A 13,576-nucleotide genomic window follows, 5' to 3' on the forward strand; every position below is an offset into this window, starting at 1 on the left:
AACTATCTGGGCCAGGGGCAGCACCCAGGGACCTGCCCTGCCTGGGGGAACTTATACCTGGATCTTATAACTAAGTATCAGAAACAAGGGCACACACTCTGTATTCCAGACTCCAACATTTTATTCTTATTCGTAATTTTCCATGTTTTAAGTACTACTACGTCTTCATCTACTTCAGCTTCTACCTCTTCTTCCTAATATTCCTATTCTTATTCTTTATCATTTTTTGGTTTCGGGAGGGTCTTATGAAGGTTTTAATGGGGGGGGAGGGGTGTTGGGTTTTTTTCTTTCCTACTACTACTTCCTAAAAGCAACTTTCTTTTCTTTTGTTAGAATTGTGTGTGTTGCAGTCCAGCAGGCCGCCGTCGTGTCCTGGGAGCAACACCTCCTGTCTGTGTCCATTCCTCATGGCCAAAGTGCCACAGGATCAGCATGGAGTCCTTTCCGGAGGAGAAGAAATGGCCTTGGAGTCCAGCAGGGAGGAGCTGGAGCCAGTGTCCCTGCAAAGGGCCAAGAGCCGTGTGGCTGTGGCCCTCGGGGACCCGGTGCAGGGGTGCCGCTGGCGGTGCCAGGCTGCCGCTGGGAGCCGATGACTTTCCAGGTGCCTTCCCAGCCGGACGATGGGCCGGGATGCGGCGCGGAGCCCCAGCAGCGAGGGTCCCCCTTTGGGTGCCGCTTTGGGCTGCCGTGTGCCCTCGGGGAGCCGCCCCGGGGGTGCCGCAGAGCGGCTGGGGCCGACTCGGCCCGCAGGGCCAGCGCAGGCCGGGGCAGCCCGTGCGGCTCCCTCGGGGCGCCGGGCAGGCCGCGGGGCAGCCGCCATCTGCAGCCCAGCGCTGCTGGCAGCGGGCGCTGATCCTGTGGCTGTGCCGCCAGGCAGGGGCAGTGGAACAGCCCCCGCAGCCCCCACAGCCCCTGCAGCTCCCACAGTGCCCACCTCAAGAGCGAGCAGCCTTTCCTGGGGGGAAGCAGCTGCCCAGGAGAAGAGACATCTTCCACCGTGGCTTGGGCTGCCAGAGGGCCAGGCCCGGCACAGAGTTGCTCTTGCGGGCACAGCTCGGGCTCCTGGCACTCCACCCAAGTTTCTCCAGGGACAGGCAGCAGGATTCCCTCTCGGGCTAAATCTGCCAGTCTCTGCTGCCTGGCCTCTTCTCCTTCCTCGTGCAGCTCCGGGACGCTCACCTCATCCCAGTCATCGTCCTCCCACTGCCAGGGCTTGAGCTGGCTGCACAGGATGTCGCAGTATTCCCTGCTGTCCTGAGCCAGCTCTCCATCACTGTCATCATCCCAGCTGGACCTGGAGGATTTTCTCTTTGCTTTGCCTCCAGTCATCTCCTGGCCATCCTGGCACAGCTCTTGCTTGCGGCAAGCTTCCCAGTCCAAGAGTGCCCGGCGGCTCGTGCCTTCTCCTGGGGACAGCCACTGCTCAGGAGATTCTTCCCAATCTGAGAATTCCCGACCGTGATCGCTGTCCGCCTGCCACGGCTCCTGCTCCCTGCACTCATCCCACTCGGAGACAACTGGGGAGGGCTCTTGCTCCCTGCCCTCATCCCAGTCCCAGAAATGCCAGTAGCTCCCCCATACTTGGACCAGCTCTTGCTCAAGGCCTTCATCCCACTCAGAGAGCTCCTGGCAGCTCTGGGCTTCTCCTGGGGACAGCTGTGGCTCAGTGCAGGCTTCCCCTGGAGTCCCTTGCTGGAACTTGTTCATTTCTCCTCAGCAGAGCTCTGTCTCTTCCTCAGCGCAGGACTCCACGGCTCCTCTCCTCCCTCTGCTTGCGCTCTCAGCCTCCTCCTGCTGCTCCCTCAAGGCCTGGGCTCTCTGTGAGCCGGGCCAGGGCCTGGGCAGGGCTGGGACTTGGGCTTTACCTTCTCCTCCTCTGTGCCTGCAGTCCTCTGGTGCACACAGGTACCTGGACACAGCCACTGTCCTGGGACTGACCCAGGCCCCACAAGCCCTTTATATACCCCCCAGCCGGGGCGGGGCTCTGCCATGTCACAATGGACTTTGGGCACCGCAAGGTCCCGCGTCACCACGGGCCCTGACACACCGTGCCTGTGTCACAAAGGCCACCCCGGCACCCCGTGCCTGTGTCACAAAGGGCACCCCAGCACCCTGTGCCTGTGTCACAAAGGCCACCCCGGCACCCCCTGCCTGTGTCACAAAGGCCACCCCGGCACCCCGTGCCTGTGTCACAAAGGCCACCCCAGCACCCCGTGCCTGTGTCACAAAGGCCACCCCAGCACCCCATGCCTGTGTCACAAAGGCCACCCTGGCACCCTGTGCCTGTGTCACAAAGGCCACCCCGGCACCCCTTCAACAGCCCAAGGCACCAGGAGCGGCCTGGAGCAGCCCAGGCCTTGGGGGATTGCAGCCCCTTCTTCTGAGCTGCTCCTTCAAATGATCAGGAGTGGCTGGGGCCAAGTGAAGGTGCAAAAGGAGACCGTGTGTGTCTTCGTTTGAAAGACAGGGGCCTGCTAAGGAAGGCAGGAGGCTCCTTTGCAATGGAAAATGTAAACCCCCTCACTCCCAATTATTATCCCTTTGAAAGGCACTCTCTGGCAAAGATAGGAGGACAGGAAGAACAGTTTGTGCTGCTTTTGCATGAATTGCTATTTGGTGAGCAGGGAAGAAGCCCCCCATGGAAATGATTTTACTGAGAGGAGCTGCTAAGCGAGAGCTGCCCCTGTGCCAAGCAAAATCCAAGAGCTGGCTAGCTGTGGGAACTGACTACCTATTAAAGCATTTAAAAAGCTGGATCCACCTCGGTGAGATTGACATTTTGCAGACAGGCAAGCCAGGGAAATCTCTCTCTTGCTTCCACCTTTGAGGAGGTACCCGGCTGCCGGTCGGGCCGGGCCCCGCTGCACTGCGGCCCTTGCAGTCGTGCTGACAGTGGCCACAACAATCCTTAAAGCTTCAGGGTCCCCTGACACCCGGGCAACCGAGGAGGAAATTAAAGGAGCGGGTTCGCTGGAGTCCCCAAAACCAACTGGAATAGGAAAATCAAGTAGGGATGAGGCCCATAAAGCCTGCGCAGCACAGGAGCAAAGTGCAAAGACCAGGCCTAGGGGCAGACACAACAATATCTAGGGGAGGTGTGAGGGCACAGTCTGAGGGCACGGGTCCAGACACAGACTGGGGTTAGAAAGATGCAAAATACTGCGACGAATTGCAACCAATTAGGGGAGAGATAAAGGAAGATTCTAGAAACATAACTTTGAGTGGGGTGACTTGATGAACGTATGAATTGCCATCAAGCCTTTGGCAAGTGCTTCCCAAGGCTTGAACTCAAAGCCTGCTGCTTCAGGGCTGAAGTCTTTCTGGCCCTGTGTCCCAGAAGGGCTGAATCGCACAGGCTCGGCCTGGCGGGGCCGGGCTGGCCCCAGCAGTGACCGGGTGGGGACGGGAGGCTGCGGGACCCCGGCTGAGGCTGGGCCGGACCACGGCTGCTCACACCTTGCTGAGCCTAAGCCGTGCCCCGCTGCCGGCCCCCGCTGAGCTGGAGTCCGCTGGGCTCCGGGAGGAGCTCCGGGTGGGTCCAGGCCCCCTCGGCCATGGCCTGACGCTGCCCGCCGCGGCCCTTCACACCTGGGCTAGCTCTGCTCACTGGCCACTGGCAGCACCAGGAGTGGGGAACGGTCTGGGAGCTGTTTTCCCTAGACCGAGCCTTCAGAGCCTCTCCGCCACTCAAGGCTCTGCGGATCTGAGCGTCGTGGGCTTCAGTGAGGAGATGGAGGAGACCCAGAGTCCAAGCAGCTTTCCAGGAACAGGATTTATTGAGGGAAAGGAGCGGTGACAGGACGAGGGCTGGAAAGACACACAGGGACCCAAGGACTCTGAGCCCTGAGCACTCCTGTGCTCTCCAATTTAAAGAGGGGAGGGTACAAACCAAGGACCAATGGGAATACAGTATGGGAGGAGTCGGGAGGAGGGTTCACAATACTAGGAGCCAATAGGGGTAACATTTGGGAGGGGTGGCAGTCACAAAGCCAATGGGGCTTTGAGTAGGGGATGAAAGGCAGGGAACTTGCTGGAACAAAGGGTTGGGTTTACATTGAATGACAGGGACCAGGGGCAGGCTAAAGGTGATGGAAAAGGAAGGTTCAGGAAAAAGGGGAGGGGTTTACAAAAACTGACAGGAGGGCAAAACCATTACACAATCATAGGGGGATAACAACAGGAACAAACCATTCACTTAATAATCAGAACAAAATAAACACACTGCAACAAGCACTGACTGAGCCAACTCGTCCAACCCATCCAACTTCAAGCTATCCAGATTTTGAAAACTGGAAGTCAGGAGAAAAGAGAGGGACAAAGATCCACAATTAGCCTTGGATCCAGCGCCATCGCAGCTGCTGTGAGCTCCAGGGCCGTGGCACAGGTCAGTGTCACACCCGTGTCACAGCCTCACCTGCTCTGCTCCCTCTCCCAGCTGGGGTTTTTGGGGTGCCAGGGGCTTGGCAGCCACTTTGGGGCTGGAGCAGAGGCTGCAGTGGCAGGGCTGGGGCAGTGACCGCCCCACACAGGCAGAACTTGCTCTGCCCCCAAACACACCCTGGAGATGTCTGGGGCCATTCATCATTTCTCTGCTCTCCAGCGCTGAGGCAACGCACTCTGGCTACAGCTCTGAGCTTGAGCCCATGGCAACCAGCCCTGGCAATGGGGGTCCATGGAGCTGCTCTCAGGAACACCCCAAGAGCTGGGGAGTGCCCCAAAAGTGCCTCAGAAATGTGAGATGCCCCAAAATCTCTTCAGGAATGTTGAATATCCAAAACCTCATTCAATAATGGGCTCCCCCTCCCTTCATCATCCCCAAACTTTGGCTGTCTCATTGCAGACCCCACCCCACATCCCCAATCCCAACCCCAACCCATCCCATCCCTGCTGGACATCAAGACCCCCTTCCCAAGACAAATTTCCTTCATTTCACACCTCCCAAACTCTATCCCACCTCTCCTGCCCCATCCACTGCCATTCTCAACTCACCTGATTTCCATCCCACTTCACCCCGTCCCCTTCCAACCCCATTCCACCTGATGCCTTTAGAAGGCTGGCCTAGAACAGAGGCTGGACAGAGTTAAGAATAAAGTTTATTAAAAGGTCTTAAAGGATACACCTTGGGCAGTACAAGAACCTGGACAGGGCTACACCCAAAATGGACCAGAAATGGTCACAAAAATGGACAAGTGATCATGAGGTCTCACATTTTCAGAAGTTTAGGTCCATCTGCATATTTGGATTCATTGTCCAATTACAGCTTCAGATGAGGAAGTCCCATCCTTGTTTTCTCTCTTCAGTCCACCCTTGTTCATGCTTTTGGGCGTGGAACTTGTAACAGTTGTCCTTGGTATCAAGCTAGAAAAGGAATTGTTTTGTCTACCTACTCTCTGAAGAGAGCTCACTAGCACTTAATAGGAAGTTCAAAACTACAAACCTAGGCAGTGCAGAATTTGAAAAATATGAAAGCTAAAATTTAAGGCAACACACCGTGAGGGACTGTTGAATCCAGTCATTTTGGGTGGGATTGAGTAGATTTCAATGGCACTGAGTGCTTTTGAGGTGACAGATAGAACTCGCTCATCTCCTTGAGTGCCAAGAGATGGAGACAAATAAACCAAATACCCCCAAAACCCTCCCCATTACCTCCCTGAATACCAGATTCCCTTCAAGCACTAGTAAAAGAGATGTTTTAGATGCCTTTGATGAATCTGTAGACTTTTACCCCAATTTTGTCTGTTTTAAAGGGATGAAGATGAATCAAAAGAAAATTAGGGCCAAATCAAAATGACCACCAGCCCAGTGTTTTCCCAACACAGATCACTGGGTACGTGGGTCATCAGGGCTCTGCCCAACGTGGGTCCTCTGATGGGGGATGGAGCTGGAGCAGCGCATGGACACCTTCCTGCACTTGGGACACTCGCAGGGCTTCCCTTACCGGTGCCTCCGTTGGTGTTGGGTCAAGTTAGAGCTCTGGCTGAAGCTCTTCCCACACTGGGGACACTCATAGGGCCTCTCCCCAGTGTGGATACGCCGGTGCCTGATGAGGTTGGAGTTGTCCTTGAAGCCCTTCCTGCAGTCAGGGCAGTGGAAGGGCCTCTCATCTGTGTGAATCAGCTGGTGCTGGAGGAGATGGGAGCTGGTCTGAAATCTCTTCCCACACTGGAGACACTCGTAGGGCCTCTCCCCAGTGTGGATCATCTGGTGGATGATCAGTTGGGACCTCCGGCTGTAGGTCATCCCACATTCCTCACACTCATAGGGACGTTCCCCAGTGTGGGTTCTCTGGTGGCTGATCAGGCTGGAGCTCTGGCTGAAGCTCTTCCCACATTCCCCACACTCGTAGGGCCTCTCCCCAGTGTGGATGCGCCGGTGGGTGACGAGGTGGGAGTTTTGCTTGAAGCCCTCCCCACAGTCAGGGCAGCGGAAGGGCCTCTCATCCGTGTGAATCCGCTGGTGCAGGAGGAGACTGGAGCTGGTCTGAAACCTCTTCCCACACTCCCCACACTCGTAGGGCCTCTCCACAGTGTGGATGCGCTGGTGGATGATGAGGTGGGAGCGGCAGTAGAAGCCATTCCCACATTCTCCACACTTGTAGGGCCATTCCCCAGTGTGGATCATCTGGTGGCGGATCAGGCTGTTGCTCTGGCTGAAGCTCTTCCCACACTCCAAGCACTTGTACGGCTTCTCCCCATCCTGAAGCTGCTCATGGACCACCAGCTCAGAGCCCCGGCTGGATCTCTGGCCGCCTTCCCGGCACAGGGTGGGTCTTTCCTCCTCAGAGCACCCTGGGATGGGTTTGGAGCCCCTCCTCCTGTGGGATCTCCATGGCTTTTCTTCCCTGTTGAATTCCTGTGCTGTGGAGCCACTCAAAACAGCTTCTTCCATGAGGTTCTGCTGTGGGGATTTGTCCTCTCTGGTCTCCATCCTCAGCTCCTGGTCTGGGGGAGGAAGGACAAGGAGAGGATGGGATTTGCCTCCGTGCCAGAGGGAAGGGGAAGGAGATCCCCCCAGTGCGTCCCCGGCAGGACGGCGTCGGCAGCGGGGTTGTCCTGCAGCCAGGGGCCAGGCTGGGCTGGGAGATGGAGCAGGAGAGAGGGGGAAAGGGGCACTGACTTCCTCCTCACCTGCCTGGGTGTCCTGGGGCATCTTCCTCTTCCTCGTAGCCTCCTTCTCCATCCAGCCAAGGTTTGGGAATGGGAAATCCTGGTTTGGGGAAATACAAGGGATGAGGACATTGAGTTTGAAGGTCCCTCTGTCCAAGCTTGTCTCTAGAAGTCACCGGACATCTGGGGTCCATAAAACCTCCAAAAAACACCAAGATTCAGCTCTGAAAATGCCTCCCAGGATTTCCCCAACTCTAGTCTCTCCTGTTTGGGGTTCAAGGGTTCCCCCCAGTCCCAGCTGCTGGGAGTCAAGCTTGTACTGGGGACAACCTGTCTGCTCGGTCCCTACCATCCCCAGGCTGCTGGGAGTGCCAGGAATCTGAAAAGTTCCCCCTGTTTCCATTTCCCCACTTAGGGATGGTGAGACCCCCCAATGTCCCCCCAAGTAGGATTTTTCGCTCAGCTTTGGAGTTCCACATTCTCCAAACCTCCCCCCCCACAAAATAAACCCAACCCAGGGACCCCCCCAGGATATCCGGGCAAAGCTCCCACTCCCCCATCACCTGTGGGATGGTGGGTGATGATCCCACAGGAGGGGGCTATGAATTCAGGGAGTGCTCGACCTTGTGGTTACTTCTCCTTTCCCTGATCCTCCTTTGTCCCTCCTCTTCCTCCCTCTCCTCCCCTTCCATCCTTCCTCCTCCTCTTCCTCCATAACCCCACCTCCTTCTCCTACTTCCATCCCTTCTCTCTCTCCTTCTTCATCCCTCCCCTTCCATCCCTCCTCCTCCTCCTCCCCCAGGAGCAGTGACACCCTCGGTGCCCCGTTCCCAAACCCCTCACAGCCCACGGCAGGAGCGGGGATGGAGCCGGGACAGGTCGGGATGGGCAGCGCGGGGCTCTCCGCTGCTCCCACCCGCTGGGGACGGGGGGAACCCGGCCCGGGGAAAAGGAGAGGGAAACTGGGAAAATTGGGGGCTGCAGATCCAACCTGGGGCTGGCTGGGGACCCTGGCTGGGGACTGCCAGCCCTTGGGGATCCTCTGGGGAGATGTGGGAGGGGGGAACACAGAGAGGGCTGGGGGATCCCAGGAGTGGCAGCACTGGCAGAGACTGGTTTGGACTGGGATCATCCTGGCAGTGGCTGAGATTGCACTGGCTGTGTACTGACATCACACTGGGATCAGACTGGGATCATACTGGCAGTCAGTAGGAGCCTCCAGGGGGCAATTGAGACCAGGCTGTGAGGAACTGGGAATATGCCCTGCGCTCCCCAGAACCCCGGGATCGCCCCCCATATGTCCCATGTGTCCCCCAGACCCTTCAGGATCCCCGAGTGCCCCCTCACTGCCCGTTCGGGACCCCCCAAAGCGTCCCTGGATCCCCGAATGCTCCCGACCCCACAGATTCCCCTTCCAGCCACTGCTGGGAATTCATCTCCCATCATCCCACAACACAGTTCCACGCCCAAACCTCCTGCCGTGCCCCGCGCCCTAAAGAGCCCGGTTACAGCTCCGCAGGTTCCCCTCAAGTGCTCCCGAGCCGTGTACATTCGCCCAGAGCACCTGCAGCTCGGACGCAGAAGTCTTCTCCAAGGGCTTCCCCACACCGCCGAACGCGCCTTCGGAGCCACTTCCGGGACTACAGCTCCCATCATGCTCCGCGGCGCCCATAGAGCGCTATTCCGGGCGGGACTTAATCTCCCGTCATGCCACGCGCCTTACCGGAGCCTATTAGAGCTGCGCCTATAACTCCCGTGATGCTCCGCGGCCCATTAAGCCTCATTATACCGGCGCCTACAACTCCCATCATCCCCCGCGACCCAGAGATTCCCTGTTACAGCCCCCCAAGTGCCCGCCGGGACCCCGAAGGGCCCCCAGATTCCCCTCCCTGACCTCCAAGTGCCCCCCTGGACCTCCAAGTGCTCCCCCGAACCCCGAATTGTCTCACAGAATCCCTAAATGCCGCTCCAAGTGCCCTCTCGGCTCCCCATGTGTCCTCCAGACCCCCAAGTTCTCTCTAAGTTCCGTCCCCCGACCCAAAACTGCCCCAAATGTTCCTCAGAAAAGTCCCCATGGACCCCAAAGTGGCCCCTTTTACCCTGTCTGAGAAAATGATAAAAATGATGATCAAAGGACTAAAAATAGTTGTAATTAGCATAAAGAGGGAGAAATAGTGGTCAATTAATTAATGAAAGGAAATGTGCTACTTTGAACCAAGGACCGATAATGTTTTTAGTTGCTAAAAACGTAGCAATTCTTTTATATAAATATAAAAATTAGGTTATAAAAATACAGAATAATAGTATTATAAAAATAAAATTTTATTTTGATTAATTAATTAGATTTTAATTATAAAGAAAAATTACAAAGAGAAATGTTTTCAATGTTTTGGGATGTCAGTCCCAGGTGGGCGATGTCAGACATGCTGAGGCTCGGGGTGAGGAGCAGGTTGTCCAAACAGGGGCAGCCCACAAGGGGCTCATTCTTCTCCCTGACCAGACCTCCTCAGGAGACATTCAGCATCAGGATTGTAAAGAGTAAATCGTGACCTCCTGATCAGTACACAAAGATGTTTGTACTAGTTTGAAATCAAACCAGTGAGAGATCGCAAGTCAGAATTATAATTTAATAGGAAAATGATAAAAAGAATAAATGCAATAATATCAAAAACACTGACAGAGTCAGAATACAGCCTGGAACCCTGTTAGGGTGATGGTAGTCGTCCAGATGAGGTGGTCTTGTTGAAGCGTGATCCTCTGGAAGAAAGGGGGTCTGGTCTTCAGCTGAAAGTCCAGCAGTAGCTCCTGTCCTCTGGAAGTCCCGTAGGTAAGGGCTGCTGTGGTGTTCGAATTCTCAGCTTATATCCAGTATGGAATGCTTGGCTCCTCCCTCGGGGAGGAGCATCTCACAATGGGATGGTGAGTCATGAGATAAGGCCTTGATGAGCCATTAACAGAAAACAGTCCAGGAGGAAGTTATCTCTGAGTTATGCAGCAAGGCAGTGGTGGGCCCATTAACAGGGGACAATACAGGGGGAAGTTATCTATGAGTCATGGGGCAGGGCATTGATGGGCCCATTAACAGAAGGTAGCCCGGGGGGGGGGGGGGGGGGGGAGGCAGGGAGCACTGCCTCACCTGGTTTCAACAGTACATGAGGATGGTGATAGAATATACTGCAACCCAGGACAATGTTTTACAGTTTGAACAGTAGAATGTTGTCACCGTAAGGGGCCTTCTTTGTTAATATAGCTCATGTTGTGTCATGTTTGGTAAATACCAATGTTGTTGTAACAGCCTTCTTTGTTAAAATATTGTTATAAATGAAATTAGAATTTTGACAACTAGGTCCCTGGGGTTAATGGCAGTTTAATTGAAAATGGATACAATTTACTAAACTGAATAGTAATGTGGTATAAAAGAGTACAGTTTAGTAAAACAATACAGTTTAATAAAACATTAAAATTTATATATGTAATCTGCTAGTAATTAAGTATGATTAAAGCATAAGCAAAACTGACCAGGGTACAGAGGCTTCCCACCCTGCCTCACATTCAAAACAAAGCACTTCAAGCTAAACTTATATACTGTATCCTTATACATATTCCTTAATGTTTCCTCTAAGTTCCCTCCTATCTCAAGTTTTTCTGACTTTACATCACTTTTCTTCATGGCACATGCCTCACTTGTTGTTAGGGGGTCTTCAGTCTTCTTTTGGTGGTCTTTTGGTGAAGGCTTCTCCTCTTCCTCATTGTCCTTTGGATAACCCTACTGGTCTGCACGTGCGTACTAAGCCTTGTGTTGTGTTAGTCTACTAATTAGCCTTATGTTTACTAATCTTTAGGCCCAGTGCCTAAATTTGTTCTAATTTTGGCCATTTTGGTCTTGAGACACCATTTATCTTCTAAACTACATCCTGTACCTTAATTTTGACATGTAACATCTGCAAAGGGGTACATCTGCTTTGTAACACTGATTCTTGATTGTTTCAAATAAGAACTTTAATAACAGTTACAATTTAGTTAGCACGAACCAATTCCATTTATTACAACTGCAAATACCCCTTATATCCCTTTTTATTGGTTTCCATGCTAACGGCCTTGCTTTCTTCCTTGCTATGGATAAACTTGTATTTTCTCAATTTCTCCTTTTGCTAACTCAATTGTTTGGCCTGCAGATCAGCTGTTAAGCCCATCCACATTCAGCTCTTAGTCTTCAGAGGGAAACTTTGAGCACAGTGAGAATCTCCCAGTGTGCAGGAGGGTCCCTGTGTGCCAGCTGCAGCTGGGGCCTCAGCCATCTCCTCTCTCAACAGGTTCCCCTCTGCAGCTTCACAGGAAAGGCCAACACCTCCCTCAGGGACACCTGCACCACACATTTCACATCTCCATGCCCATACGTGATGTCCCTGTCACAGCTGCATTACCAGCTTGCTGCTGTGCAGATGCTGCCACCACCCAAAGCAAGGCCCTGTGTCCCTGAAGGGACCCGCCCTGCTCTGTGGCCTGGACTGAAGGTGGGTCCCTCCTGCCAGGGCAGGGCCCAGCACAGCTCTTCTGTTCCAATAAAGAGATGGAGCTCTCACCCCAGTGTCCGGCTGGTACCACCAGCACAGCCCACACAGCACCAGCCCTGGCTGAGCTCCATGTCCAGGAGCAGGCAGGGCTGACCACGGTGTGGGCAGGCAGGAGCCAGGCAGGAGCTGCTGTGACCAGAGGCAGGGCCCCGAGGGGCTGGGGGAGTCTGTGTTGAGCATCCCTGGGCTGAGGGCACATTTCCTTCAGTGGCATCACCTGGGCCTGGACCTCCTCCAGTGCCATGCCCAGGAAAAGAGGCAACCATCAAGAGCATCTCCTGGGACACTGCCTGACCAGCAATGTCAGCAGGCAAAACCAAGGTTTTGTTTAGCAATGACCCTTTGATGAAGTCAAAGATTCACAGTCAGAGCAGTCCTCTAGTACAGATGGGAGTACACTTGGGGCAGACATCTAAGGCCATGAGGTCACAGAAGGCTCTGGGGTGACAGCAGGCTGAGGTGACAGCAGGCTCTGAGGTCACAGAGGTCCCAAAGCCCCGTGGTTGCCCAGCACCACAAGGACCGAGCAGTCAGTCCTTGACCACGACTGTTGTGGCAGCAGCGGCGGCGGCAGCAGCGGTGCTGACATTGGGACAGCGGTGTCAGGACAGTGGTGGCAGCAAGAGCTGCAGGACTGGCAGTGGGCAAGGCACCATGGCCTTTGCTCTGCACCTCCTCCTCCTGCTCCTCCTGGCAGTGGCCCTGCCTGACAGGGCTGCCCAGGCTGCTCCGTGGCGAGCAGGGCGAGCAGGTGAGCCGGCGTCCTGGCTTCCCTTTCCTGGGACAGTGCTCCCTTCTCCCTGGGAAGTGTTGGGGATGGTTTTCCCCAGGGCTTTAGGGAGGGTTTTCTCTGTGGGAGGGACAGAGGCCTCAGGGGCCCTGGGCTGGTCCCACTGCCCCTCCAGGGATGTTGCACAGGGCCTGCAAAGAGGGTGGAGAGTGACCAGAGCCAGCCCAGAGCTCCCCAGGCCCCTCTGCAGCTTTGGCCATGTCCATTGACATCTGGCTCCCAACAGCCTTACCTGACCCCCTTGCAGTGCCCAGTTCCCTAAGGCAGAAGGGGGTCCCAGCACACCATGGAATGGTTCTGATCTGTGCTCCCTTCTAGACAAGGGTGGTAGGAAGGCTTCTCCAGCAGCTTGGCTTCATGAAGATTTTCTGCCTCTGGAGCCCCATGCAGGTATGTTCTCACTGTCCCTACAAGGAATAAACACTGACACCCTGGCAGGAAGCAGGTGACAGAAGCTGCTGTGGCTGTTGAGTTGCAGGTGTGTCTGCAGCGAGGATGTTTCCAGCTCCTTTTCTGGTTGCTGCACGCAAGCCCAGCTCCCATCGCAGGGGTGACTGGTGTGTCCCTGCTGATCCCACAGGCTGAGCCCTGGTTCTGTGGGATCCATTCATCTGAAATGGAAATACTTTCTGTTAAGGTCCTCCTAGAGGGGAGAACAAACCTACAGGAGACAAGAGGCTGAGTGATCTGGAGAGACGCCGTGGTGGGTCCATGTCCCTCAGCCTTCTCCTGACACTCAGCAGCCAGGGGCTTTCTCTGCACATCTGGACACGCCGTGCCCGGCACAGCAGGAAGGGATCCATGTCAGCCTCACTGCCCCTCTGCTGCTTTCACAGCCTGCAGGGCTGTTTCCCAGCCTGGCCTGGCTGCAGCTTCTCCCCAGCCTCTGCAGGAAGGCATTTGGCATCAGCTGACAGGGAGCCCAAACTGCAGCACGGGCCATGCACACCCTGAAATCCCCTGCAATTTCCCAGTCTTGTGGTAGATGTGGCTGGCCTGGCTCCAAAGTTTGGATGCCTTCCTGAAACTTATCCATATCTTTGACAACTATTGCCTCCTGAAGACGCCACCTTCATGTTGGGGAACAAACAGCCCCACCTGATGCA

At 55.0% G+C, this 13,576-nt stretch overlaps 1 protein-coding gene across 1 annotated transcript; it reads right to left on the reverse strand.

Moving 5' to 3' along the window:
• Nucleotides 1–279: 279 nt before the first annotated feature.
• On the reverse strand, nt 280–4,320 carry LOC147645239 (uncharacterized). Its single transcript, XM_086874821.1, has 2 exons — nt 2,178–4,320; nt 280–2,112 (listed from the first exon to the last, which is right to left on the reverse strand). Exon 2 carries the CDS (start codon nt 1,705–1,707, stop codon nt 406–408), a length of 1,302 nt encoding a protein of 433 aa, XP_086730947.1. The 5' UTR covers nt 1,708–2,112; nt 2,178–4,320; the 3' UTR covers nt 280–405.
• Between the last annotated feature and the right edge of the window lie 9,256 nt (nt 4,321–13,576).

Source organism: Cyanistes caeruleus, unplaced genomic scaffold (assembly GCF_971803275.1).
Source record: "Cyanistes caeruleus unplaced genomic scaffold, bCyaCae1.hap1.1 HAP1_SUPER_30, whole genome shotgun sequence".
NCBI lineage: Eukaryota > Metazoa > Chordata > Aves > Passeriformes > Paridae > Cyanistes > Cyanistes caeruleus.

Coding starts and splice junctions, on each gene's coding strand:
- LOC147645239 (XM_086874821.1), bottom strand. CDS start 1,707: ATGAACAAGTTCCAGCAAGGGACTCCAGGGGAAGCCTGCACTGAGCCA.